Source organism: Halichoerus grypus, chromosome 9, assembly GCF_964656455.1.
Source record: "Halichoerus grypus chromosome 9, mHalGry1.hap1.1, whole genome shotgun sequence".
NCBI classification, from domain to species: Eukaryota; Metazoa; Chordata; class Mammalia; order Carnivora; family Phocidae; genus Halichoerus; species Halichoerus grypus.
The window spans coordinates 35,838,175-35,864,580 of NC_135720.1; the positions used below are offsets into that span (position 1 = coordinate 35,838,175).

At 40.9% G+C, this 26,406-nt stretch overlaps 2 protein-coding genes and 1 pseudogene across 6 annotated transcripts in view; all 3 read left to right on the forward strand.

The window, feature by feature from the left end:
- MTCL3 (MTCL family member 3) overlaps positions 1 to 12,318 on the forward strand; it is a 44,543-nt gene extending 32,225 nt beyond the window's left edge. For 2 of the 4 annotated variants that reach the window (XM_036085477.2, XM_078054762.1), the window contains exons 5-7: positions 3,209 to 3,280; positions 9,331 to 10,506; positions 11,908 to 12,318. In XM_036085477.2, the coding sequence (XP_035941370.2) occupies positions 3,209 to 3,280; positions 9,331 to 10,506; positions 11,908 to 12,018 (1,359 nt within the window). In that variant the 3' untranslated portion in view covers positions 12,019 to 12,318. The remainder of the gene's footprint in view (positions 1 to 3,208; positions 3,281 to 9,330; positions 10,507 to 11,907) is intronic. The other 2 variants (XM_078054763.1, XM_078054764.1) reach the window with 2 other exon arrangements.
- KIAA0408 (KIAA0408 ortholog) overlaps positions 12,075 to 26,406 on the forward strand; it is a 31,843-nt gene continuing 17,511 nt past the window's right edge. For both annotated transcript variants that reach the window (XM_078054765.1, XM_036085478.2), the window contains exon 1: positions 12,075 to 12,213. The gene's annotated coding sequence lies outside the window, so the exon portion shown is untranslated. The remainder of the gene's footprint in view (positions 12,214 to 26,406) is intronic.
- LOC118531462 (U4 spliceosomal RNA) lies at positions 15,943 to 16,053 on the forward strand (annotated as a pseudogene).

Here is a 26,406-nt window from a genome sequence, read left to right on the forward strand (position 1 = left end):
AAAGGATGGCCTGGTTTCAGCTTTTCTCCAATATTAATTTAGAGGGCTCATTTTAACATTGCCCACAGGATAAAGTCTAAATTTCTCAGCTCCACAAGCTGACCTCAGTGCTTTAAAAGTGTCTCCTTCTGCCTCAGCTCTGTGGTGTCTCTACCCCCATTACTTCTTGTCTGAAGTCAGTGAGTCTATAAAGGCACACCTATTCCCCTGAGTCTTTGCTGCTTTTTTTATTTGGTTTTATTTTTGTTGAAATTTTGTACATCCTTCAAAGATCGGCCATCTCAGATGATTTCCTCTGATCTCTTCAGATCTGGAATCATAGTTGCCTCTTTGTCCTCTCAATATTTTGTTTGTTCTTCATTCATTGCCCTTCCTTAATTCTGTCTACTGTTTTAGCTAATTATCTGCATCCTTTTAACCATCGTAAACACTTAGCTCTTTGTGGGGAGGAGAGTAAAATATTCTTCAGTCGCATTTGTATAACCATATAGTATCATATATATGCCAGAACTCAACAAATATCTACGGAATGAATGAAAAATTAAGACCCACTCAAAAAAGCTCTCAGAATCTTAGAGCATACTTTCCCTCATTTCCCTTGCATGATGTCCCTTTACCTCATGGACACTTGGACTTCTACTTTTGTGTCTATGTATTTTTTCTATGACAGTCTGATTATGGATACCTTTTGCTTGCAACAACCTTATTCAGTATCCTTCAAGATCTGACTCATGCCATCAGCATCATTTGCTGTCCTCACATTTTGTTACAGACATACTGAATTGTGTCCTGGAAATGGTTTTTCTACATGGAATGCTTTGTTCTTCCCTTTCCCCTCTTCTCCATCTTCAACTGGCTGACTCTTCCCTCCCAGATTCAGGATAAGAGGTTACTTCTTTCTAGAAATTGTCCCTAGCTCCCCACACCATCTCCAGCCCCAGACTGGCTTAAGCCTTTCTCCCTTATGATCTAGTGTAATAAAGATAGAAAAGATTTGGGTCAAAACCTGATTCTGCTACTTATTGAGCAGTGATTTTAGACCAGCTCCTCTCAAACTTTATCATGCATCAGAATCACCAGGAGAGCTTGTTAAATCAAAGGGGTGTTTTAGGGGCGCCTGGGTGGCTCAGATGATTAAGCGTCTGCCTTCGGCTCAGGTCATGATCTCCAGGTCCTCCAGGTCCTGGGATCAGGCCCCATGTTGGGCTCCTGGCTCAGCAGGGAGTCTGCTTCTCCCTCTCCCTCCACCTCTTCCCCCTGCTCGTGCTGTCTCTCAGTCTCTCTCAAATGAATAAATAAAATCTTTATAAAAAGGGGGGCGGTGTTTTAAGAATTAATTGAGATAATATATGTAAAGTGTTTGACAGAATTAGTGCTCAATCATCACCAGTTACTATTGTTTTTACATTATCGTTGCTTTCATCACACTGTTTTAAATTGCAGACCGAATAGACCATTTGCCGAGTAAACTAGGAAACTCATAATAAACAGTGACTCCGCTGGTTTATTATTGTTGTATCACAGGTGCCCTATAAAGTACATTGGTTAGCACTAAATGAACATATAATAAAATACCCTAAAAATAAAAGCATTCAATAAATATTTAATGAAGTGAATTTGGCTGCTTCTTTGCAAGTAGTTCCTACCCAGACTGTTCCAGGATTTCCTAGTTCAGCTTGCTGTATTTTGGGGTTTTCTTGGGACTGCTTTTGTTGATTGGTTCCCAAACCACCTTTGGTTATGGCAAATCAGTCCTCACAGCCTTTGTTTCTAAGATTATACAAGCAACATAGAGAACATCTTCCTGTAAAGAAGTAGAAATAGATAAGCACACGGGCCATTCATTTGGCTCTGCAGTCTGAATTTCATACTGAATGAAAGCAGTTGCAGCAATGTATTCCCCTGCCTTCTGGGCCTGAGCATATGCCAGCATTTAACACTGGATATGGGTTAGAAACTAACATGGGGAAAATGTAATTTGGGGTTCTTTGCAAATTCATGAAGCCTCCTTTTTTGGGAAGCCTTTCCTGCTTTTACATTCAGCCTATACCCCCATCCTCCTCTCTGACCTCAGAACCTCATATTTTATGAATACATTCATTATGAATATGTTTCGTTAGTTCAGCAAATATTTTTTTCCTATATCTGCCATGTGCCAAATACTATTCTGATGACGGTGATATCACACTAAGACAAAGCCCCTGCTTCACAGAACCGAAAGCGTGGCATTTACCAACTGGTACGATAATTGTTTTATTCTCTGTCTCCCACGGTATATTGTGCACTTCCTGATGGTGGGTGCACTATTTAATTGATCTTTGGGTATCCAGTTCAATATCCAGTATGTGGTAGGTATTCATACATATGGATTAGTTTTTATACAGAGGGACTCTCCTTATTATATTGGTGCTGAGAAATGGAACAGAGTACTAGAGATCATGTATTGCTGGCCCATGAAAGGATCTGGCGCTAGATATGTTTTTTTTTTTTTTTTTTTTTTTTACTTACAAAGTGTTGTTTGTCTGAATTTCAATTAGGGCCAACCAATACATAACAATCCAGATTTCTAGCTTCTCTAGAAAAAACCCGCGTTTCTGTATTGCACCAATCAGCTGCAGCTCATTCCCACTCAGCCTGCTCCTTAGATGGAGCCTGTCCTCTTCAGTTCACTGTAACAATTTCCTACTGTATTACATGTGTGTATATGGATATGGGTATTGTATTTGTTTGCTCAGATGTGTGGTGAAGAAAGAGCAAAATTCTTCAGATTCTATGTAAATCCACTGAAAGTTTGTATTTATAAGCTTATGAAAACCTGCCTTCAACTGGAAATACCTTATTCCTTTTTTTTCTTCTTTAGAGAGGAATGCTAACAAGGATTTGCTCTTGTTTGGAATATGTAATATATTGGGTTATCAGTCTAAATTTTATCCAAGGTGTTCTCTGCAGTTTCATAGAGGGTCTCCTGTCTTCCTCAAATTATTTAGACAATTGCCAGTTACTCTTCTACTGAGAAGTGTATCCCAGTCCAAAGTAAAAATACATAAAAATCTGTCTGGTTTGGAGTTTTTTTTCCTCCTTTATGATTATTGAACTAACACAATTTATTTGGTTTGGTTTTGTCATATGACATTGGACACTTTTAAAACCATAAAATTGAGTTAAAATGATAGTTTACCAAACTAAATATGTTTATGCTTTGTTTCAGCTATCCTTAAAAAGAAGAGGAAGCAAAGATTTGCCAAAATCTGAAAAAAAGACTCAACAGACTCCCACAGAGGTATGTGGAAATAAAATTTCAACTAGTACATCAAACACCTCTAAATGTATATAATAATAAGCTACATCTGTAAGTGGACATAGTAGCCAGATGCACTCATGTAAAAAAAAAGCTTAATTATGCATATTCGTTCTGTAGCTGTAGATACAGGCAGTATAAAGCATTCAGTGTCTTTTTTTTTTTAAAGATTTTATTTATTTATTTGACAGAGAGAGACACAGTGAGAGAGGGAACACAAGTAGGAGGAGTGGGAGAGGGAGAAGCAGGCTTCCCGCTGAGCAGGGAGCCCGATGCGGGGCTCAATCCCAGGACCCTGGGATCATGACCTGAGCCGAAGGCAGACACTCAACCATCTGAGCCACCCAGGCGCCCCTAATTCAGTATCTTTGTTTATAAAGCTAACACTAACACCCCTATTATTGCTTTTATGGTGTAAGCACACGGCAAAATGCCATTAGTACCTTATGTGTTGCTGTGTTTGACAACTGTATGCGTAGAGCTAATCTTCTTCACTCATAATTAATAAGGTCAATAGAATGGCTGTTCCTATAGCATCAGGAGTGAGTAGAGAAAGGAATGCTATAGGAAGGGATGGTGAGGGAAGCAAGAGGCTTGTGATGAGAAGGCCCTAGAAGAAGTAATTCTCTATGCCAGTGATTGGGGAAGCAAAAGCAAGGAAACGAATAAAAATAAAACTTAAAGGATGTACTAAGGGATGCCTGGCTTGCTCAGTCAGTGGAGCGTGTGACTCTTGATCTCGGGGTTGTGGGTTTGAACCCCAAATTGGGTGTAGAGATTCCTTAAAAATAAAATCTTAAAAAAAAAAAGAAAAAGATATATTCAACCTGGGCTTGTTATGAACTTTAGAAACACAGCCCTAGTAAAGACTAGCTCTGCTATCAGGATGAGCAGAAGGTGCTGATGGATGTAATGAAGGAGAATTTAAAGCAGAAGAGGAAATATTTGGGGGCAGAAGTGACATTATGGCTCTCCAAGAACACTTGGCTAGTTATTGACTTTTGCATGCATCATTTGGAATCTCATACTATAGCATACCTTTTTTTATTATTACAAGTTGTTTTCTCAGTAGATAATAATTTTAACTAAAGTAATATTGAAATATCCAAAATTTGGAAAAGTTGGTGTCAATTTTTTTAAAAACACAACATATTAAATGGTTTTTTTTTGAAGATTTATTTATTCATTTTAGAGAGAGAGCATACAAGTGGGGGGAGGGGCAGAGAGCGAGAATCTCAAACAGACTCCCTGCTGAGTGCAGAGAGCAACGGGGCTCCATCCCACCACCCAGGAGATCATGACAGAGCTGAAACCAAGAGTCGGATGCCTCAACCGACTGAGCCACCCAAGCACCCCATAAAACACAACATCTTGACTGTTTATCTTCCCTTTTCCTCTCTCTTTCTGCTCTGTTCTTGGTTAACTTTTCTCCTCGTCCTGGCACAAGGACATCGAGAAGCGTCAGCAGTTCAAAAATCCCAGAGAGTCTCAGAGCAAGCCATTATTCCATTTTTTATCTTTCTCAACGTTCTCTTACCAAGTTCAAAGACACTCTGTCACTACAGCTTTCTCACTCTGCCTTTGCCATAACTTTCGCCGTCTTCTGTACGTATTTTGCTGTGGGTCATTTCACATGTTGCCATCAGTTCTCTTCTCCACCTTATTGATGGAGAAGGAGCTATATGCTCACTTTTCTAAAATCCTAAGTCAGCTTTAATCAGCAGTTTTTTTCTTTTAAAACTCACGTTTGGCCTATTCTTATACTTCCCGTGTTAAAGTTTATTTATTTTTGCAACAATAGGCTCTTATCCAGGAATGTTTAGTTTGTTTCTAGCTCTATGACCCTCCCACTCTACGTGCATGTGGGCTCCTCTCTGCAAGAGACATCCACAGCCTTCATCTGTTTCCTAGCGGGACCTGGGACCTTTCAACAGTCAAGAAACAGTGCAGTCCACCAGTTTTTATTTCATGGCCCAAACGTCTGGGAGATTTATAAGTGTGCTGTTGTGGCCATGGAAGTCCCTGCTAGTGTTTCCAGTTCATTTATTTTCAGAGATTATTACCTGTAGTTTTCCAAAACCCACCCCAGCGGTTTGACCGGGACTGTCTTGGATGGGAGATCTCGATTATAAAGTAGTCCACAGATGATTTTATTGCTCAGTCAAGGTTGAGGACCATTGATTCTTAGATTACTGCAAGCCTCCCATTCTATTGTTTACATATTCATCTCCCATACTTGGTCAGGGCAGATTTTCATCATGGGTCATGTTATTCAGCTTTGACTTGTCCGTGGTCTAGTGCCTGATAGTGCAACGTGTTCAGTATGCGCTTTTGAATACTCCCGTGTCTCCTTTATCTAGGTTGAGCCAAATGAAACTGCCAGCATGCTGTGATTTTGACCTATGCAAATGGCAGTTCCATATGGTTCCACCTACTGTTATCTGTACGGCTTCGTACTTCATTTTTATTTGCTTTAGCTTCTTTGGTGTATTATTTACACGTTCCTTCAGCAGCACAGTGACTTTATTTACTGCGAAATGGTATCAAACAGCACTTAAGAGCAGTGACATGCCAGCTGTATGGTCTTAGATGATTTATTTATTCTTTCCATGCCTTTGTTTCCTCGTCTGTAAAATGGGATCATAATAGAGAGTTGTTGTATTTATTAAATGAGTTTAATGCATGCAATTCATCAGGAGTGCAATTTAGCATCTAGTAGTGGCTAAATCAAAGCTGGGCTCAGCTTACTTCTTTTGGCCCCTTATCATCTTTATGTTCCCCTTCATCACATGTCATTCGTATCTTCTTGAGTGAGTCTTTAACATACACAAAAATAAGAGACAACTTGCTTCACATCTGGAAACACTGTAATGTTTCTTGCCTAGCATCCACTGTGGAAAATAGGAGCAAGCATGTACTGCTCAGTCATTGTCAACCAGGCACTTTCCATACCATCTCAATTTAACGTGTTCAGCGTTTATAGTCAGTATTTCCATGCTCAGTTGCAAATGCGGCTATAATCCTTAAGTTTCAGACTGTGCATGCAGGGCGCATTGCCTACGGGGTTCTTAAGTTCCTGGTATTGTAGAAACTATCACACTTTGTATATTGAAAAGATTTCTTTTTAAACAAATACAAAATAATTACTATGGTGCCCATCATTCTCCTTCCCTCATAGTGACTTTCTTACATGTAGTATATGTCCAAGTCTTAAAATAAGGTTTACGTTTTCATTCCTTTAAGGCAGGAGAGTTTACATATACACAAATCAAGTAGCCTTCTCTTTTATGTTTGCTTCACATAGTCTAGTGAGGCATGATTGTGCTCCAGTCTGTGACTTAGACCACATCCAGTGCTATTTTGGTCAGATTCAAACTGCAGCATTTTACTAACTATTTTTTTTACTAGCAAATAAAGGCCTAGCCTTGCAATCAAGGAGTTCTACCATACATGTAGCCCAACCTAACTTCCCAGTCTCCCCTACTTTTACTTCCTAACAAAGCCTAGTTTATGTAAAAGCATATTGGACTTGCTCATTGCTGGTCACCTTTCTATTCAAACAATGTTTCTAATTCCTGCATGATATTTGACTCTCCCGCCCCCGCCACAACTTTAACCATTTCTTATGTGTCTCTCTTTCTTTTCTTCTTCTCTTCAGTTGCTTTCAAAACCACTGCCATGGCATCAACCATCACCTGTATTTTTTTTTTTCAACCATCACCTCTATATATCTCACTCTCGTGTCCTCCCCTTTGGACCTGAACTCTCTACAGAGTCAGAGGTGTAGTCTTTGTAATCGTGGGCCTAAGATTCCACCTGCCTATTGATAGATGTTTCCACTAGATATCCCCTCCGCTGACACACCTCAAAGACAGTATTTTAATACACTTAGACTCATCTTCTTTGTTCATTCTCTATCCCTGTCATTAGCAGCCCCATCCATCAAGACGCCTAAGCTGGAAACATCAGGATTATCTTTGAGTCTTCTGCTGATGTGATATTAAATATTGTTATGTGTCTTTTGTTTCATTAGTTTGAGGGCCCAGCACATAGTCTCTTGTAGAGCAGCTTCTCTCTTCCCTTGTGAAATGGATTTTCATGCCAAATCTTTCTGTGACATACATTCTCCTCCTTCTCTCTCACTGTGCTCCTGGGAATTCTCTCATCTCTTCTCTCTGCTTCTGTCCTTTCTTCTAAACCCCTTCTAGAGGAAAGTATACTAGCCAACTCATCCAATTTCTTTTATTTTACCCCATAGTCCTACTTTCCTTCTCTTCTGCTGCCTTTCTAGAAGCAACACGTACAGTAGAAAGAATAAGTTTTGGAATCAGTCTGGATCCGGATGTGCTCTGTCACTTATTAACTTGTGCTCTACCAAGTTAATCAACCTTTCTGAAGCTCATCTGCCTTATCTATAAAGTAGACCTAGATCACCTTCCTCACAGGGCTCATGTCAGGGTATAATGATATAAAGAATATGATGGTCAGGCTCTGTGCACTCAGCAGCTCTCAACCCTTCCATACTAATTCTCATTAGCAGAAAGGAGGACAGGAGACCTGTGCCCTGCTCTTCATCTCTTCCATCTCAAAGGCTCTGGGCCATATTTAATGAGCATCTCTGGAAGAAGCTCATTATTTTCACTACCAGTGGTTGCTGCTACTTTACTACAATTCATCTCAAACATAGCTGACTCATTGCTGGACAAGGAAGGCATTTTTATTTCCATTTAAAAAATGAGGAGGGGCGCCTGGGTGGCTCAGTCAGTTAAACGTTTGCCTTCAGCTCAGGTCATGATTTCAGGGTGCTGGAATCAGGCCCCCCATACAGCTCCCTGCTCAGCAGGGAGTCTGCTTCTCCCTCTGCCTCTGTCCCCCTATCCCCCATCCCCCTCCCCCTGCTCACGTGCTCTCTCTCTCTCTCAGATAAATAAATAAAATCTTTTACAAAAATATATTTAAAAATGAGGAAACCAAAATCCACAGAAGTTACACCGTTGACCCAAAGTACATACTTAAAAGAGAATTTGGGGGAAATTGTCCTCAGGAAATGTGTCCTTGGGCATAAAAATGTACTTTGATATTAGTTAGCTCTCAGCAAGTTGATTTCCAGTTTTTGTTTGTACTTTTCAGCTTAGTCAATGATTAGTGTTTGCAGGGTGTCCTAAGAATTGTGAGAAGAGCTTCTATAGGATCTACTCCGTCATCCATTTACCAGGCAGAACCAACTTTATTCATTTCAGACTGATGGGAATGTATCTTTTTTTTAAAAGCAATCCGGATGAAACACTTGCCAGTTTCTCCTTGGATGGGCCATTCCAGTGTTAAATTTTCCTTACTTTAAATAAGGCCTTTAAGTAAGCCATTCTGCCTTGCATACAGATGGAGAAGAGATTGCTTTCTTTGTTCTTTCGGAGCTATCATGAGCCTTAGAGTCAGACAGAACTGAATTCAAATTTCACCTTTGTCTTTTGCCACTTAATAGCTCTGTAACCTTGAAAAAGTTATGGAGTAGCTTTAAACCAGGTATTTTAATATCTATTACTAAGTTTACTCTAAACATTAAATTAGGTCATACTAGTTTAAAGACCTTTACAGAAGTTGGCTGAGAGTCGGTGCTCAATAAATGGCAGCGTGTTCCTTCCAGGGAACAGGTTTCACATTTATTATAGTCAGGGGAATTCAAATCATGTAAAAAACAAAACATACAAAAGGAACATTGTTGAAATGACAGCCCCACGGTCGTGCTCAGTTACAACACATAATGGTCTCTGGATAGTGATGACTGTAGTGTTTCTCTTTTTATATTTCTTTCTCTCTTTGTTTCCAGGATGTGATATTGTCTTCATCTTTTATCTGCCAAATAATTTAAACAATTTGTAGAAAATATACAGCATCTACTACACTCTCTCTCTGTGTCTCATTGCATTTTAATTACAAGAAAAAGCAATTATTTTTGCAGGTGTACTTTTTTTGTTTTCTCGATTTACATAAAAATGATCTCTTATCCTCTTACCCTCTTTTTCCTAAATGAGGAGGACAATGAGGATCTGAAATGCCAGCTGCAGTTCGTGAAGGAAGAAGCTGCTTTGATGAGAAAGAAAATGGCCAAGATTGATAAAGAAAAGGACAGATTCGAACACGAGCTTCAGAAGTACAGATCCTTTTATGGAGATCTGGACAGTCCTTTGCCCAAAGGAGAAGCCGGGGGGCCTCCCAGCACCAGGGAGGCTGAGCTCAAGCTGAGGCTGAGGCTGGTGGAGGAAGAAGCCAACATCCTGGGCAGGAAGATCGTGGAACTGGAGGTGGAGAACAGAGGCCTGAAGGCAGAACTAGACGACCTGAGGGGGGACGACTTCAACGGCTCGGCCAACCCCCTCATGAGGGAGCAGAGCGAATCCCTGTCGGAGCTGCGGCAGCACCTGCAGCTGGTGGAAGACGAGACGGAGCTGCTGCGGCGGAACGTGGCCGACCTGGAGGAGCAGAACAAGCGCATCACTGCGGAGCTCAACAAGTACAAGTACAAGTCCGGCGGCCACGAGAGCGCGCGGCACCACGACAGCGCCAAGACCGAGGCCCTGCAGGAGGAGCTGAAGGCGGCACGCCTGCAGATCAACGAGCTCAGCGGCAAGGTCATGCAGCTGCAGTACGAGAACCGCGTGCTTATGTCCAACATGCAGCGCTACGACCTGGCCTCGCACCTGGGCATCCGCGGCAGCCCCCGCGACAGCGACGCCGAGAGCGACGCGGGCAAGAAGGAGAGCGACGACGACTCGCGGCCGCCTCACCGCAAGCGCGAAGGGCCCATCGGCGGCGAGAGCGACTCGGAGGAGGTGCGCAACATCCGCTGCCTGACACCCACCCGCTCCTTCTACCCGGCGCCCGGGCCCTGGCCCAAGAGCTTCTCCGACCGGCAGCAGATGAAGGACATCCGCTCGGAGGCTGAGCGCCTGGGCAAGACCATCGACCGGCTCATCGCCGACACTAGCACCATCATCACCGAGGCGCGCATCTACGTGGCCAACGGGGACCTGTTCGGACTGATGGATGAGGAGGACGACGGCAGCCGCATCCGCGAGCACGAGCTGCTCTACCGCATCAACGCGCAGATGAAAGCCTTCCGCAAGGAGCTGCAGACCTTCATCGACCGCCTCGAGGTGCCCAAGTCTGCGGACGACCGCGGCGCCGAGGAGCCCATATCCGTGAGTCAGGTACAGTTCTGCCTATTGCGAGCCACGGCGATGGCGAGGCTGGTCCGCGGATTCGTGGTCCCTGATGGGGCGTCTCCGCGCACCGACCTCCACGCCCCGCTTTAGGGAAGTCCCCGCTCACTGGGCTTCGGAGCCCCACAGCACACCTGTTCTCTCACGCCGTCCTTCTTCAGGCCTCAGGTTTTCGTAACCCACTTAGGAACTCCCTCCGCTCTGTTTTGTTTAAAAAGGAAATTTACACACACACACACACCCTCAGTTTTTGTGTAAAGATTAAAGGATCTTTAAGATATATTATTTATTTGTCAGTATGTTCAGTATTACTTTACTGAGTCTAATGGATCAAGCTGCAAGAAGATCCCAGATGGGAATCTTTAATTATGTATTTGCAGGTTTTAAACCAAGATTGAAATTGAGTTTAAAATTTTTTTAAATGTTTTAAATATCCAGGATTATTGTATAACTACTGACAAATGCACAAACCAGCAGTAAAGAGAGAGCATACTGTGTCTAGGGCCCTACCAAAAGGAACAAATGGAAGTCATTCCTTTACCACAAGTGGAAGTAACAGAATCATTATTTCTAGAAAAAAAAAATCACTGCCAGCTCTCTAGTGGAGACTCAGGACTGGGGAAGGAGTGTTTAACTGTAACGCAACACTGATTCAGAGAAATAGTGATAACTATTCCCAAACAGGGAAAACCAGCATTTTTCCTTCATCCTAATTTGTAGAGGCACAACTGATGAATTGGATTGAGCTGCTCTAGCCAGGTATGGTGGCCAAAGACCCATGCATTTTGTCAGAATTAACCACATAAGAGAGAATTTGTAAAACATAACAGGCGGCACTACCTGTCTGGCAAGCCTCCTGTCCTGTATGGACTGGAGAACCCACGGAAGTACAACGGCATGCATGGCTTTTAAGACACGCAAGAGATTTAAACTTAAAAATCAGTGTATACGCAGAAGCATGACATTAAATTAACTGCCTGTTAGTCACAACTAGAAAATTGCAACCCTATTGCTTATTTACATTGCATGTTGCTCTGCTTTGCTATAAAAAAAAAAGTTTTATGATAAAACTTGTTGAATTTTGAAATGTTAAAGACTTATTGTTTCTCTAATTATGTCAAATGGTTGGTTTTTAGTTTCCTTGTAGCAGATTTTTGAATACTTGAAGCATGTGGGTTTTCAATTATACCATCAGGGAAAAAAATAGGAATCAGAGTGAGAGAAAGCACTGTGTATAATAATAGGTTTCAGATTTTGTAAATACAGGCTTAAGGGAGGGTTCTTCTTCATCTTAAATTGATTGGATGCTTAGATTAGTTAATATAAATTTAAGTTTTAAAAATTATTATTAATTAACTCTTCTCTTTGTCTCTGCATTTACCTCCCCAGATGTTCCAGCCTATCATTTTACTTATTCTCATTCTTGTATTATTTTCATCACTTTCTTACACAACAATATTTAAACTTGTCTTCCTTTTTACACTATTTTTTGTACTGTAAATCTTTCATCATTTACCATTCATTGTAGTATTTTCAGTTTGTTTATTTTGTTCACCCTTCAAGACAAGAAGTAAAAGAAGTATAATTTCTGTAATAATCAATGCTATAAAAACACTGAAGACTGCTTATTTTTTAAAAAGACACATCTTACCACTACCAAATTCAATAAGAAGCCCAAGCATTAAAATATTTCAGGTAAGCAAGTAATTGTGACTTTTTATATAAATCTTTTTAATTTTTGCTTCTTTCTTTTACATCTTAATCTGCACTCTTCTTGATAAATAATTATGACTGTAAAAATTGACTAAGTCTTTCAATTATTTCTCAGTAGTTGACTATTATGATAACTGAAAAGCTGGACATTCACAAGATGGTCACATTTCAAAATATAGATAGATGGACTTATAAAGGATCTTTGCTAGGTTGCATCAGACTAACAAGATAGTTTTGATATCCAGTAAATGTTAGCAAAAATTATGATGAATGAATGAAATGTGACCATCATGGAAAGTAAGCAATTCGTTGTGATGCTTGCTGTTGGTATTCTGTTTAAAAAGATGTGTTTGGGAGCAAGAGAGTGGATTAGGCCTTAGGTCATTGAGAAAGTGATTATATCTCTCCTACTGCATTTGACCAGCTCTAAGCAAAACAGCCATTTCTGCATTTACCTAATATACTTGGACATTTGTTGCTGATAAAATTTGTTGCCTGGAGTTCTGTCCTCTCTAATAGAGTATCACACAGAACTGCTTCCAGAGTAGGAAAAAATAGTCATTCTCTAGAATTTCATTAAGTCACAATCCAAGGCCAGTGGCATCATTCCACTGTTGGAATCTATTTATATCTAGAGTTGCTCTCTAGATATAAGCTCACTTTGGTGAACCTGAGCATCTCCCTTTCTCCTCATCCCTAAAGTGGCGTGGATAGGTTCCATGTACCCAAAATGTCCTGTTCTATCCATCTTGTTGACAATTTACCCAGTGGAAAACTGGAATGCACCACTGCCATCAAGATTCAGAAATACCAACATTCATGGAAGTCATGCACTCAGAAATGCTTTGCAGGTTGGCTGGTGGATATGAAAATCTGTGGTAAAGTGAGGTATCTTGCGCCTCAGCATCAGGAATAGTATGTGGAAAATCTTTGCTCTACTACGGAAGTTGGTTCTGGAAACAATCTCTTGAACCCTCATCCCCCAGTACCTCCATTTCCCTTTGAGTAGTAATTTTTTAAAAAAGAAAAGATAACCTTTCACAATTGTTGAGAATTCAGTTTAAAATAACTGTTCTTAGTCTCCATGTTGTTATTTACATGTTTTGGGCGGGGCGGGGGGGGGGTTGGCTTTTGTTTTGTTTTGTTCTGGAGGGAGGAGAGACCAGGAGTGAGGAATTGTTAGCCAACAGTTGGAATCTGTCACTATCTACTTGGCTTTTCATCTTAGAGATTCAAAAGGCTAGGTAGCACTTTATGACAAAAAGAAATGAAATCATCTAAGTGTTGTATTTAATCAATTATTCCATTTTTTACTTTTTTTAAAAAAATTATCTCAGGGAGAGCAACCACTTTAAAAATCAAAGTCTATCTGTTAGATCCTTGGTTAAGCCTCCAGACCGCCATCTTAGGGGACCATTTTGGTAACAGAACTGAAAGTCAATGTTTGATGGCCAAAGTTTATCTGAAACGTTTATTGCCATTGAAGCCACATACACCCACCTAAGCAATGTTTCTCAACTACCTGTGGAACATTTGGTGGTTTATGGAGGTGTTGTAGGTGGCCAAAATGACTGGGAAGCCCTAATGGCAGTAAGAGGAAAGGAGTCAAAATCTCAAATAATTGTCCCACCAAAATGGTTAATATTGTCCCTCTGATGAAGCATGGGATGCAGTGCACCTGTTCACTTCAGAAGTATCATGGATATTCACCACCCTGTGTGGCTCTAAGAAACAGGCTTCAGAATTGTTAACTTTCTTTATCATGAAAGAATCAAAAACTCAATATCTAGATCAGTGGTTTTCAATCCTAGCTGCACACCAGATTCCTGAGATGTTTCTAGAATTGAGCCCCTACCTCACCAAGTGAATTTTTGAATCCAGGCATTTGTATTTTCTTAAATTCCCAAGAACCATTTCTTTAGATGTTTGAGTTGTCTAAAGTACGTATACGCAGCCTGTCCCAAGGCTGCAGCAAGCTACGTGAGGCCAGCGGTATGGAATCCCGAGGCACCTAGGTTTCAGTAGACCTTAAAGTTTCCACCGTTCAGTGGATGTCCACAGCCTCTCTAGAGCATTTCCATCTTTGTTATTCGGCCTTTGCCTCTAATGACAAAGCAGTTCTAATTCCACAGTGGTGCAGTGTTAGAAGACTCTCCTTTCATTAATACTGGTTCTCGAAACCAATAAAAGCAGAGACGACAAATAGGAATGATACATGACAGAAAGGAGGACCAAGATGAAAAGTGCGTGGGTGCAGGGTCATGCACACAGCTGCAGGTGTAGGCACATGCACACCCTCAACTGGAGCCTCAAGATGACCACACACACACACACACACACACCCTGGCAATCCACACTTTGTGGATATGTATACAGTTATTGATGCCACAAAGCTTCCCATGTGGTGTGCCACAAATCCTCTGGGAATGATGGGTGCCGGCTGACTCTGCTGTCCAAACCAAGATGAGAAGGCATATACAAGAGGTGTGAGAATGCAACAGAAATACAGAGCATGGATCCCTGTGTATTTAACAAACATTGTAACGTGGTGGCTGTTAGGTGCAGACAAAATGAATTTCGGTGTTTACTCTTTTTAGCACGTTCAGTTGGTTGATTGACCCAGACGGACATGTAAACAGCTAACTCTAACAGATACTCTTACTGGAGTGTAAAAACAAACAAAAGCGCTCGTGGTTGCAATTTATTTTTATTGGACACCTGATAGCATGTTTGATTTCCCTAAGAAAATGATAAAATCCCCGACATTCTTGCATGGAATGATACCATAAATAAATAAATAAGTACAGGGATGCTGCTTATACCTCAACAGTATCCTGTGGCCTGAATAAGAAAGGAGAGGCTAACCAAGGAAGCTCTGGGCTGATCAAAACAGCAGTCCCCTCCTTAGATCTCTTGTTAGGAATTAAAGTCATCCTGCCAACAGGGTTATTAATCTTACCTATGAACTTCTAAGGCATTGGTTTTAGAGAAGAATTCATAAGAATCTTGACCTTCATCCAGGCACTCCATATATGGAAACCCAGGAAGAAATTGAGGAGGGGAAACAGGACTGACTTGTCTACTGCTCCCGGATTCTGGGGGAATTGGGGTCACTCTGACAGCTTCTCTGAAGTTAATGAGGCAACTTTACCATATAGTTGAATTCCAGGGAGACTCTTTCCAACTCTGCTCTACCCACTGCATAGCCCACTTTCCGGTTTGTACCCACATGTAAGCACACACCTCTCCCACACTGCTGTGTACAGTGAGACATGCATCCAGAATCAGGGAGTTCAGACCTGCCTCTATCTCATGGGACTGCTGGGGGCCAGTATTTGGGAGGTGGTCTTAGCAAACTGCCAGGAGGCACAAAGCAACCTTGCCCCTTGCTGCCTTCTCCCTGGAACTTCAGGCTGTTCTATGGGTACCCAGAGTCTGTGGTACATCTCTCCCTTACATCACAGACTATAGATGTGGGAACAGAAGTTAACAAAGATGGTACTCAAGACCTCGGAAAGAGCGTCCCCTGTATCTTCTTCCCCTCCCCTTTGATCCTGTTACTTGCTTTATCTTTGTTGTACAAAGCTAATTCTAAAAGAGGAACACCCAGGTTTCTTTGTCCATTGAGAGAACAAAGTCCCCCAATTATTGAGACAAGGAATTTTCTCCTATTTGTACTTTTGAAGCTGTGCTATTTAAACATGACACTGAAGCTTTGCGCAGTGGCAGTATCGTAGCCAATGAGGTTTATCCGAGGCGCGATTATTGCTAATTGAAAACTAAACATGACACTGAAGAGAAATTCAAAAAAAACCAAAGCTTATTGTAGAAAATTCCCTTGCATGCACATTCTTGGGTGTAGGGAGTGTCCTTGGTAATTTGGCCTGGATTTAAGAAAAAAAATTTAGTTGGCTATTTTTAAGCATAACTGACTCAAACTCATAAAACAAAGGAAAATTCAGTGCTGAGCCCGGAATGTGTATTGGCCTGCATTCTGCAACCTTCATTTCAGTCTGTGTGGTAGAGTTGCGACACGGTTATTTAATCAGCTGCCAGTGAAGTTTGGTATGTCAGTTTGGTAGCGAAGCCCTAACTCCAAATATTCATGCACTGCTCGTAGCTATATTCCTGTAGAGCTCCAGCCCACTTTCATCTGCTTGTCATGCTTTGGGTCAGATGCTCTAACCGAAGGTAAGGATTGAAGTGAAAGTGGCGGAGGATGATATCAGAAAGTGAGAAAAGCTGTCCTACAATGTTGATTTTCTGTAGTCTCTGCTGAGTGTTTGAGTTGAGCTGCTTATGTATCTATGTTAACAAACAAGACTTGCTACATGATTATCAAAGCCTAGCAAATAACATTTGTCCCTTTCTGAGGTAGTCCAACATAATGTACCGTGAAAGTCAGCACTTCAGCTCTTTAAATTCATGTTGAAAGTACCTTCTTAACCTATGCCTTTGAAAATTAAGAGGGTGTGAGGGGCAGAGAGAAGCTCATCAGTTTGTCCACTGGCCTCAAAGGCTCAAATGGCTTAGTAATGGAAGAGATTTTAAGAGTGTTTTTTTTTTTTTAAATACCTTATAGAGTCTGTTATTTCTTAAAGTCAGAAAACTCAGTTTAGCATCTAGTTTATAATTTCCTTTCTTCTTTTTCATGAATATGTGCAGCTTTTGCACAATCCATGTCATTTCCTCTGTATCATGAATTCCTGGACAGATAAAACAGAGCTCGACTTTTTAAATAGAACAACCTATGTGTCAGCCTAAATCAGTCACTTAGAACTTCAGAGGCGGAATGTAACATAACAAGTCAGCAGAATTAGTTTATTCTGGATTTTAGGTGACTGTTAGGAATCTGAGCTCCTTTACCTGGAAGGAAAAAAAATGCATACCTGCTGAGGGACCAGAGCCCCTGCATGGGGGGGTCTTAGCCTTAATCTAACTGCTCAGGCTCCAGATAGTGAAAATACCCGCTGTGAAGTAGCCGAAGGAGGTAGTTGACGGAAAGTTAGGATCTCCCAGCCTTGTACATCACAAGCTCTTTGTTCGAAGTCCTGATATTTGTAGAAAGTAGATGGATTCAGAAAAGCAAGGTAAACTCAAAATAGGTAAGAAAGAATGAAGTCGCGGGACTCTTCCTGTCCAAAATATTTCAATGGCGACAGCATCAACAAAAGAATATGGTGTGAGGGCCGAGGACAGCCATTGGGGTACTGTGTTCTCGTCTCATGTGGACTTCCCTAGAGACCTCGGTGTGGGCCGTGGGTCTGGCTGGCTCCGCAGAGTGCTCTGATCCCAGTGTTCAGAGCTGCCTGGAGCTGTGGCTTTGGGCCTCACTGTCTGTACCTGCATCTTTGGATTCTTTACCATAGTCTTCCCACGTCATGATGCTGCCCTTCTTTTCACCCGGGCACCAGCCCATACAGTTAGCAGCCACCCAGACGGTCTCCCGTTCTGACCTCATCCCCTCCCTCTCCCCTCTCCATGTCCCATGAAACGGATTCTTTTCCCAAGCTCCAGTCAAAGCTTACCTATATTTATTTGTTCTTCCCGGTCCTTTCTGTGTGCTAGCTCTTCTATTATGTGCCAAGGTGGGACTAGCCAGTCACTGCTTCCTCTGTCAATGAAATGTTATTAGACAATTACAAACTGGAAATACCTAATGATGATAAATCTAACACTTCTGGTTGGAGATAGAGGTGGGCTGGCAACTCCCAAGGAAGGCGGGTCGGGAAAGGAGTCGGGATTTATTGCTGTGTCTTCAAATTATACCGGCTAAAGGGTCTCTCTCTCTGTCTCTCTCTTTCTCTCTCTCTCTCAGCCCTGTTTTACTGCTAGAACTTCCTCCCAGGGAGAAATGACTCAGGGTGGCCCTCTTGTGGTGGACCGGCATTCCTGAGGTCCTTTTCTGGAATAAGAGGTAGCTCTAGAACAATGGGTCCCGTTACTATTTCGATTTTCTTGTCATCATTATCCAAAGCTCCCAAGTCAAGAATCTGGAAATAACATAATGAGATGCCAAAAACTAATTGGAGAACAGTAAGCAAGATCTATCTCTGATTTTAAATAACCCATACTCCTAAAATGTTTTATTGTTTTATTTCTTCAGAACACAGACCAGTACTTAAAAAGAACAGTTAAAGACTGTTTCTTTTGAATATTTCTGTCATCTGGAAATGCCTGTACGTAAGCCCCATGACAGATCTGCTTGGCAAAAAGCTCTGCTGACATGTCACCAGCCCTCAGAATAGAAGAGAGAGCCAGCATCCCATGATTCTAGGGGGAAAACATCCAGCACTGGGAAGAGAGCACATTTGCTGAAACACAACAATCTAAATATGTGACGGTCTAATATTCTGTGTGTGACTCTCATAATCTTATAACCCAAAACAGATTCTTGTAAGTATCAAAATTATATTGCTTTTGCTAAGACAGAATCCAAACCCTGTCATTCTTGGACTAAAACAACACAGGACCCAATTTGACAGAACTAGCTGTGGAACTTTGTAAAAATTAAGAAACCCTGGCCTCATCACCTGATTCCAAAGTCTGGGGGGAAGGTTCCAGCTTTCATGTTTGTTTGTTGTTGTTGTTGTTGTTGTTGTTGTTGTTTTTTATAATTCTCTGAGTGATTGCAGGGTACAACAAGGCTGGGAGTTAACACTAAATTATGGTCCCCTTGATGGGATGCTGTGGGGACTAGGAGGAGAGGCTCTTCACATTTGTTTGTAAGTTTATTTTTGGGTAGTGGACTACTCAGGATGTGGGCACTCATGCCACAGGTTACATTTCAGGAATCGTCAGCATTGACCAAGCTTGTTGTGAATAAGGATTTGTCTTATTCTTCTTCTGGGCCTTAGAATCCATCAGTATACCTGGCACAGAGTGGGTGCTCACAAATATTTGTTAAATGGAACATTAATTGGAGAGCCCAAGACCTCTCCCTAAAGAATGGAAGATAATTTAAGAGTCAAGAAGAGTCCTACTAAGCAACCGAGATCATGTATCATAAAGTATTTTGAAAATTGCAAAAGACATTATTCTAGAAAGAAGGTATATTTTAAATATGTCCCCTATAATAGCCTCTAAGTTTTAGTATGTGTAAGAATGAGTTCAGTTTTTCAAAGTCATCGCTTTTCCAATTGTTTCCATTTCCTTGCCAAGGAAAATAGAAATACAGTACCCTTTCTACTGGTAAATATGTTTGAAGAGTAGAAGAAAAGGGACAGAAAAAAAACTATACCAACCAGAAGTCAGAAGCCACCCAGCCTCATACACAGTCAGAGTTGTCATAGCATAAAGAGATTAAATAAATGACTGCTTTGCAAGGCTTCGAGATCATCATCCAGATGAAAACTATAAATTAAATGTGTACCGCCTGCTAAAGGCAAAGTTGGAACATTTATCCCCAGATTTTCTTCAACCACTAAATTAAAAATCCTTTTCTCTTTGCATTTAGACCCAAGATGTAGATTATCTCAGGCCACAGGCCTCTTTAGATAGTCAGTGATCAAGATAAATACTCTGCTATTTGATTCCTATGTTATACTCAGAAGATGGCGTATCATCTCCCTCATATGGACTTAGACTGAATTTAGAAGTTGACAAGGCCAGAAATCAACCTCTCATGCCCCAAATCCTTTTCCCTGGGTTCTTTTCCCTTCCCTTAAACTCCTTGGAATTTTAAACTTCAAGGCACTCCACCAAGAATGAGAAGACCGGGATTCTATTCCCGGCATTGCTAGTAAGTGGCTCTGTGAACTTGAGCAGATGACATAGCATCAGGGCCTCTTTCCTCAGCTGTAAAACGAGAGGGTTGGCTAGATGATTTCAGAGGTCCTCTCTGGCTCTAAAATTCTCTACATCTAGAAACACCTGCTATGACATTTATGCACTCAGTGTTCTTCTTTCACCCTTTCCAAAATGTTTTAGTCTCTGGCCTTAGGATTATTATGCATGTAGACCCTTTCAAATCCTTTTCAGGATTTTCTTTTTTGTTTCTCTACACCTAACTGGGGTTGCTACATTTACTTTACATGAAGTATTATTTTATTCATGTCCTTACATATTAGTTCTACATTGAGATAGGATTAGTATGGCACCAGATATGCACGATTCTTCCAAATTCTCTCCAATACACAGAGCAATGATTTGGAGCAATTTCATATTGGAAGGCATACATATTTAAATGGTTTCAGAGCAATCTAGATTATACCACAAATTGCATTTTTGCCATAAGGTTTTCGGCCATCCTGACATCTGCCTGAGAATGTCAGGCACTTCAAGATATCTGAATATCCCTGAAGGGCTGAGTACACCAGCATCAGTCTTTTTATGTACATAACAGTAGAAACTTTTCTTAAAGTTTTCTTAAACAATTTTAGTGAAAAGACTCAAAAGCACCTGTGCTGAGTATTTATTGCCTTCCTATGCTTTCATCTTCTGTGTATATAGCATGGAAATTGAAGCTAATACATATAAAAATTATTCAACAAAAAGAGTTGGTAAACACTAGAATAAGTGATAGACATAGGGTGAAATTGTCAAAGTCTTTTCCTAGTTTTTGGTTCTGCCTAATTTCAGGTGAGCTTCACCATGACAAGAAGCAGACGAAGCACCTGTGGTAAATAATTACTAGGATTTCCATGAAGAGGGCATTGGAGTAGATCCTATTAAGTGATACTATAGAGGATAGCCCAACATCATTTCTCCCATAACTTAGCCACATATTATCTGAAGTTCTGATAGGATTTAGAGAACAGTCTTAATTTTATTTACAAAGGACCCATGGAAATGAAGAGGTTTGGAGTGGAAGAGAGTGTCGGGGCGGGGTGATGTTACCAGATTATTCTGCGTAGGTGCTTTGGGGCAATCCCTTTCCCCACCCCAAGATTCTCCTCCTGTCCTGGTAAGGATAGAGGCAGAAATAAGCTACCATTTTTTGGGTGCCTGGCACTAAAAGTATCCCCTCATACTCTGACAACAACCTCATGAAGTAAATATGATTATCCCTTTACAGAAGAAACACACTCCAAAGTTCACACTGATAAGTGGTGGCAGTAGAATGGAAAACAAGATCTCCGTGACAAAATTCCCCGGCCTCCAGTTAGAGAAACCAGTTCCAAGCCCTACTTCTCCACATGGGCATCTTTCTATGAACTTTGGCAAGATACGTTATATCTCAGGGTTTTATCAGTAAGACTGGGTTAATAATATCAACAGATACATTTGCTATGAGGGTGAACAAGGATGAAGATATATTCCAAGTACTTAACGCAGAGCTTTGCAGAGAACTGTCTCTCCATGAGTAACCACTATTATTGCTATAACTATTATATTGTTATTGCTTTTGAAGTCACGATGCCAGGCATTCAAAACACAGCATGATTTCCTTCAATTGTACTATAGTATAGGTACTAAAGTGCTACCATGAGCAGGTTACTATTTCTAAACTTTTGAGCTCCCCAAGAAATACTTGTCTGGAAGCAGGCAAAAAATCATGTGAAAATGAATATGTAATGTTTTAATGACCACACAGGAAATTCTTCAGACTTGAGGGTAAAGGTATTTTTTTAAAATTTTATTTTATTATGATATGTTAATCACCATACATTACATCATTAGTTTTTGATGTAGTGTTCCATGATTCATTGTTTGCGTGTAACACCCAGTGCTCCATTCAATACGTGCCCTCTTTAATACCCATCCCCAGGCTAACCCATCCTCCCACCCCCCTCCCCTCTAGAACCCTCAGTCTGTTTCTCAGAGTCCATAGTCTCTCATGGTTCGTCTCCCCCTCCGATTTCCCCCCCTTCATTTTTCCCTTCCTACTATCTTCTCTTTTTTTTTTTTTTCAACATATAATGTATTATTTGTTTCAGAGGTACAGGTCTGTGATTCATCAGTCTTACACAGTTCACAGCACTCACCATAGCACATACCCTCCCCAACGTCTATCACCCAGCCACCCCATCCCTCCCATCCCCCACCACTCCAGCAACCCTCAGTTTGTTTCCTGAGATTAAGAATTCCTCATATCAGTGAGATCATAGGATACATATCTTTCTCTGATTGACTTGTTTTGCTTAGCATAATACCCTCTAGTTCCATCCACGTCATTGCAAATGGCAAGATTTTGGGTTTTTGATGGCTGCATAATATTCCATTGTATATATATATACCACATCTTCTTTATCCATTCATCTGTTGATGGACATCTTGGCTCTTTCCATAGTTTGGCTATTGTGGACATTGCTGCTATAAACATTGGGGTGCACGTACCCCTTCGGATCACTACATTTGTATCTTTGGGGTAAATACCCAGTAGTGCAATTGCTGGGTCGTACGGTAACTCTATTTGAGGAACCTCCATACTGTTTTCCAGAGTGGCTGCATCAGCTTGCATTCCCACCAACAGTATAGGAGGGTTCCCCTTTCTCCGCATCCTTGCCAACATCTGTCGTTTCCTGACTTGTTAATTTTAGCCATTCTGACTGGTGTGAGGTGGTATCTCACTGAGGTTTTGATTTGGATTTCCTTGATGCCAAGCGATATTGAGCACTTTTTCATGTGTCTATTGGCCATTTGGATGTCTTCTTTGGAAAAACGTCTGTTCATGTCTTCTGCCCATTTCCTGATTGGATTATTTGTTCTTTGGGTGTTGAGTTTGATAAGTTCTTTATAGATTTTGGATACTAGCCCTTTATCTGATAAGTCATTTGCAAATATCTTCTCCCATTCTGTCAGTTGTCTTTTGGTTTTGTTGACTGTTTCCTTTGCTATGCAAAAGCTTTTTATCTTGATGAAGTCCCAATAGTTCATTTTTGCTTTTGTTTCCCTTGCCTTTGGAGACATGTCTAGCAAGAAGTTGCTGCGGCTGAGGTCGAAGAGGTTGCTGCCTGTATTCTTCTCTAGGATTTTGGTGGACTCCTGTCTCACATTTAGGTCTTTCAACCATTTTGAGTCTATTTTTGTGTGTGGTGTAAGGAAATGGTCCAGTTTCATTCTTCTGCATATGGCTGTCCAATTTTCCCAACACCATTTGTTGAAGAAACTGTCTTTTTTCCATTGGACATTCTTTCCTGCTTTGTCGAAGATGAGTTGACCATAGAGTTGAGGGTCTATTTCTGGGCCCTCTATTCTGGTCCATTGATCTATGTGTCTGTTTTTGTGCCAGTACCATACTGTCTTGATGATTACAGCTTTGTAATAGAGCTGGAAGTCCGGAATTGTGATGCCACCAGCTTTGCTTTTCTTTTTCAACATTCCTCTGGCTATTCGGGGTCTTTTATGGTTCCACACAAATTTTAGGATTATTTGTTCCATTTCTTTGAAAAAAGTTGATGGTATTTTGATAGGGATAGCATTAAATGTGTAGATTGCTCTAGGTAGCATTGACATCTTCACAATATTTGTTCTTCCAGTCCATGAGCATGGAACATTTTTCCATTTCTTTGTGTCTTCTTCATTTTCTTTCATGAGTAATTTATAGTTTTCTGAGTACAGATTCTTTGCCTCTTTGGTTAGATTTATTCCTAGGTATCTTATGATTTTGGGTGCAATTGTAAATGGGATCAACTCCTTAATTTCTCATTCTTCTGTCTTGTTGTTGGTGTATAGAAATGCCACTGATTTCTGTGCATTGATTTTATATCCTGCCACTTTACTGATAACAAAATCAAAGAAACACATCGACAATATAATACTAGTAGGGAACTTTAACACTCCCCTCACTGAAATGGACAGGTCATCTAAGCAAAAGATCAACAAGGAAATAAAGACTTTAAATGACACACTGGACCAAATGGACTTCACAGATGTATTCAGAACATTCCATCCCAAAGCAACAGAATACACATTCTTCTCTAGTGCCCATGGAACATTCTCCAGAATAGATCACATCCTAGGTCACAAATCATGTCTCAACTGGTACCAAAAGATTGAGATCATTCCCTGCATATTTTCAGGGCACAGTGCTTTGAAACTAGAACTCAATCACAAGAGGAAGTCAGAAGGAACTCAATACATGGAGGCTAAAGAGCATCCTACTAAAGAATGAATGGGTCAACCAGGAAATTAAAGAAGAATTAAAAAAATTCATGGAAACAAATGAAAATGAAAACACAACTGTCCAAAATCTTTGGGATGCAGCAAAGGCAGTCCTAAGAGGAAAGTATATAGCAATACAAACCTTTCTCAAGAAACAAGAAAGTTCTCAAATACACAACCTAACCCTACATCTAAAGGAGCTGGAGAAAGAACAGCAAATAAAGCCTAAACCCAGCAGGAGAAGAGAAATAATAAAGATCAGAGCAGAAATCAATGAAATAGAAAGCTGGTTCTTTGAAAGAATTAATAAGATTGATAAACCCCTGGCCAGACTTATCAAAAAGAAAAGAGAAACAACCCAAATAAATAAAATCATGAATGAAAGAGGAGAGATCACAACCAACACCAAAGGAATACAAACAATTATAAGAACATATTTTGAGCAACTATATGCCAGCAAATTAAATAATCTGGAAGAAATGGATGCATTCCTAGAGATGTATAAACTACCAAAACTGAACCAGGAAGAAATAGAAAACCTGAACAGACCTATAAACACTAAGGAAATTGAAGCAGTAATCAAAAATCTCCCAACAAACAAGAGCCCAGGGCCAGATGGCTTCCAAGGGGAATTCTACCAAACATTTATTTTTTTTTTTAAAGATTTTATTTATTTATTTGACAGAGAGAGACACAGCAAGAGAAGGAACACAAGAAGAGGGAGTGGGAGAGGGAGAAGCAGGCTTCCCGCCGAGCAGGGAGCCCGATGCGGGGCTCGATCCCAGGACCCTGGGATCATGACCTGAGCCGAAGGCAGATGCTTAACCACTGAACTACCCAGGCACCCCTCTACCAAACATTTAAAGAAGAATTAATACCTATTCTTCTGAAACTGTTCCAAAAAATAGAAATGGAAGGAAAGCTTCCAAACTTATTTTATGAGGCCAGCCTTACCTTGATCCCAAAATCAGACAAAGACCCCATCAAAAAGGAGAATTACAGACCAATATCCCTGATGAACATGGATGCAAAAATTCTCACCAAAATACTAGCCAATAGGATCCAACAGTAATTAAAAGGATTATTCACCACGACCAAGTGGGATTTATTCCTGGGCTGCAAGTTTGGTTCAACATCGGCAAATCAATCAAGAAAGAGCAAGAACTATATGGTCCTCTCAATAGACGCAGAAAAAGCATTTGACAAAGTACAGCATCCTTTCTTGATTAAAACTCTTCAGAGTATAGGGATAGAGGGCACATACCTCAATATCATAAAAGCCATCTATGAAAAACCCACAGCGAATATCATTCTCAATGGGGAAAAACTGAAAGCTTTCCCCCTAAGGTCAGGAACACGGCAGGGATGTTCACTATCACCACTGCTATTCAACATAGTACTAGAAGTCCTAGCCACAGCAATCAGACAACAAAAAGAAATAAAAGACATCTGAATCGGCAAAGAAGAAGTCAAACTCTCACTCTTTGCAGATGATATGATACTTTATGTGGAAAACCCAAAAGACCACCCCAAAACTGCTGGAACTCATACAGGAATTCAGTAAAGTGGCAGGAGGGTAAAGGTATTTAAACCTTTAACTGGCTTATTTGCTGAAATACACACACAAAATTGTCTTAGACACTTTCTTATAACTCAGTTAAACTGAACGTGAGCAGAGACATGCATGTTCAAGTTCATGCACAACCTGGAAATGTTGCTGGGGAGGCATCTCTCCCGGCATTTCCAGGGTGGTTGGATTTGGCCACGGTCTAGGGAGCCTCTCCATATACTTGGGCTCTGGTACACCTCAACTGAAAGCGAGCACATGGGTTTTTCATTGTTGTTTTTTCCTTCCATAATAAATATCATTCTTTCCCACGGTCTCTGATTTCCTCTGGCAGAAAGACATCAGCTATCACTGTAGATACAGACCGCAAGCTGTCATAGAAACGCAAAGCTATGAGGTTGGTCTCTCTCTATGTCCCACTTCTACTTTATTTAAAGACAGAGGTTTGATACGTTTTCAGAGATCTCTGGAGCCAGCTACCTGTGTTGTTCTGCCACATCCAGACACCTACTTGTCAAGGCACTGAAGAGTGCTTTCTGACTCTAGCTAAAAAGGGGAAAGAG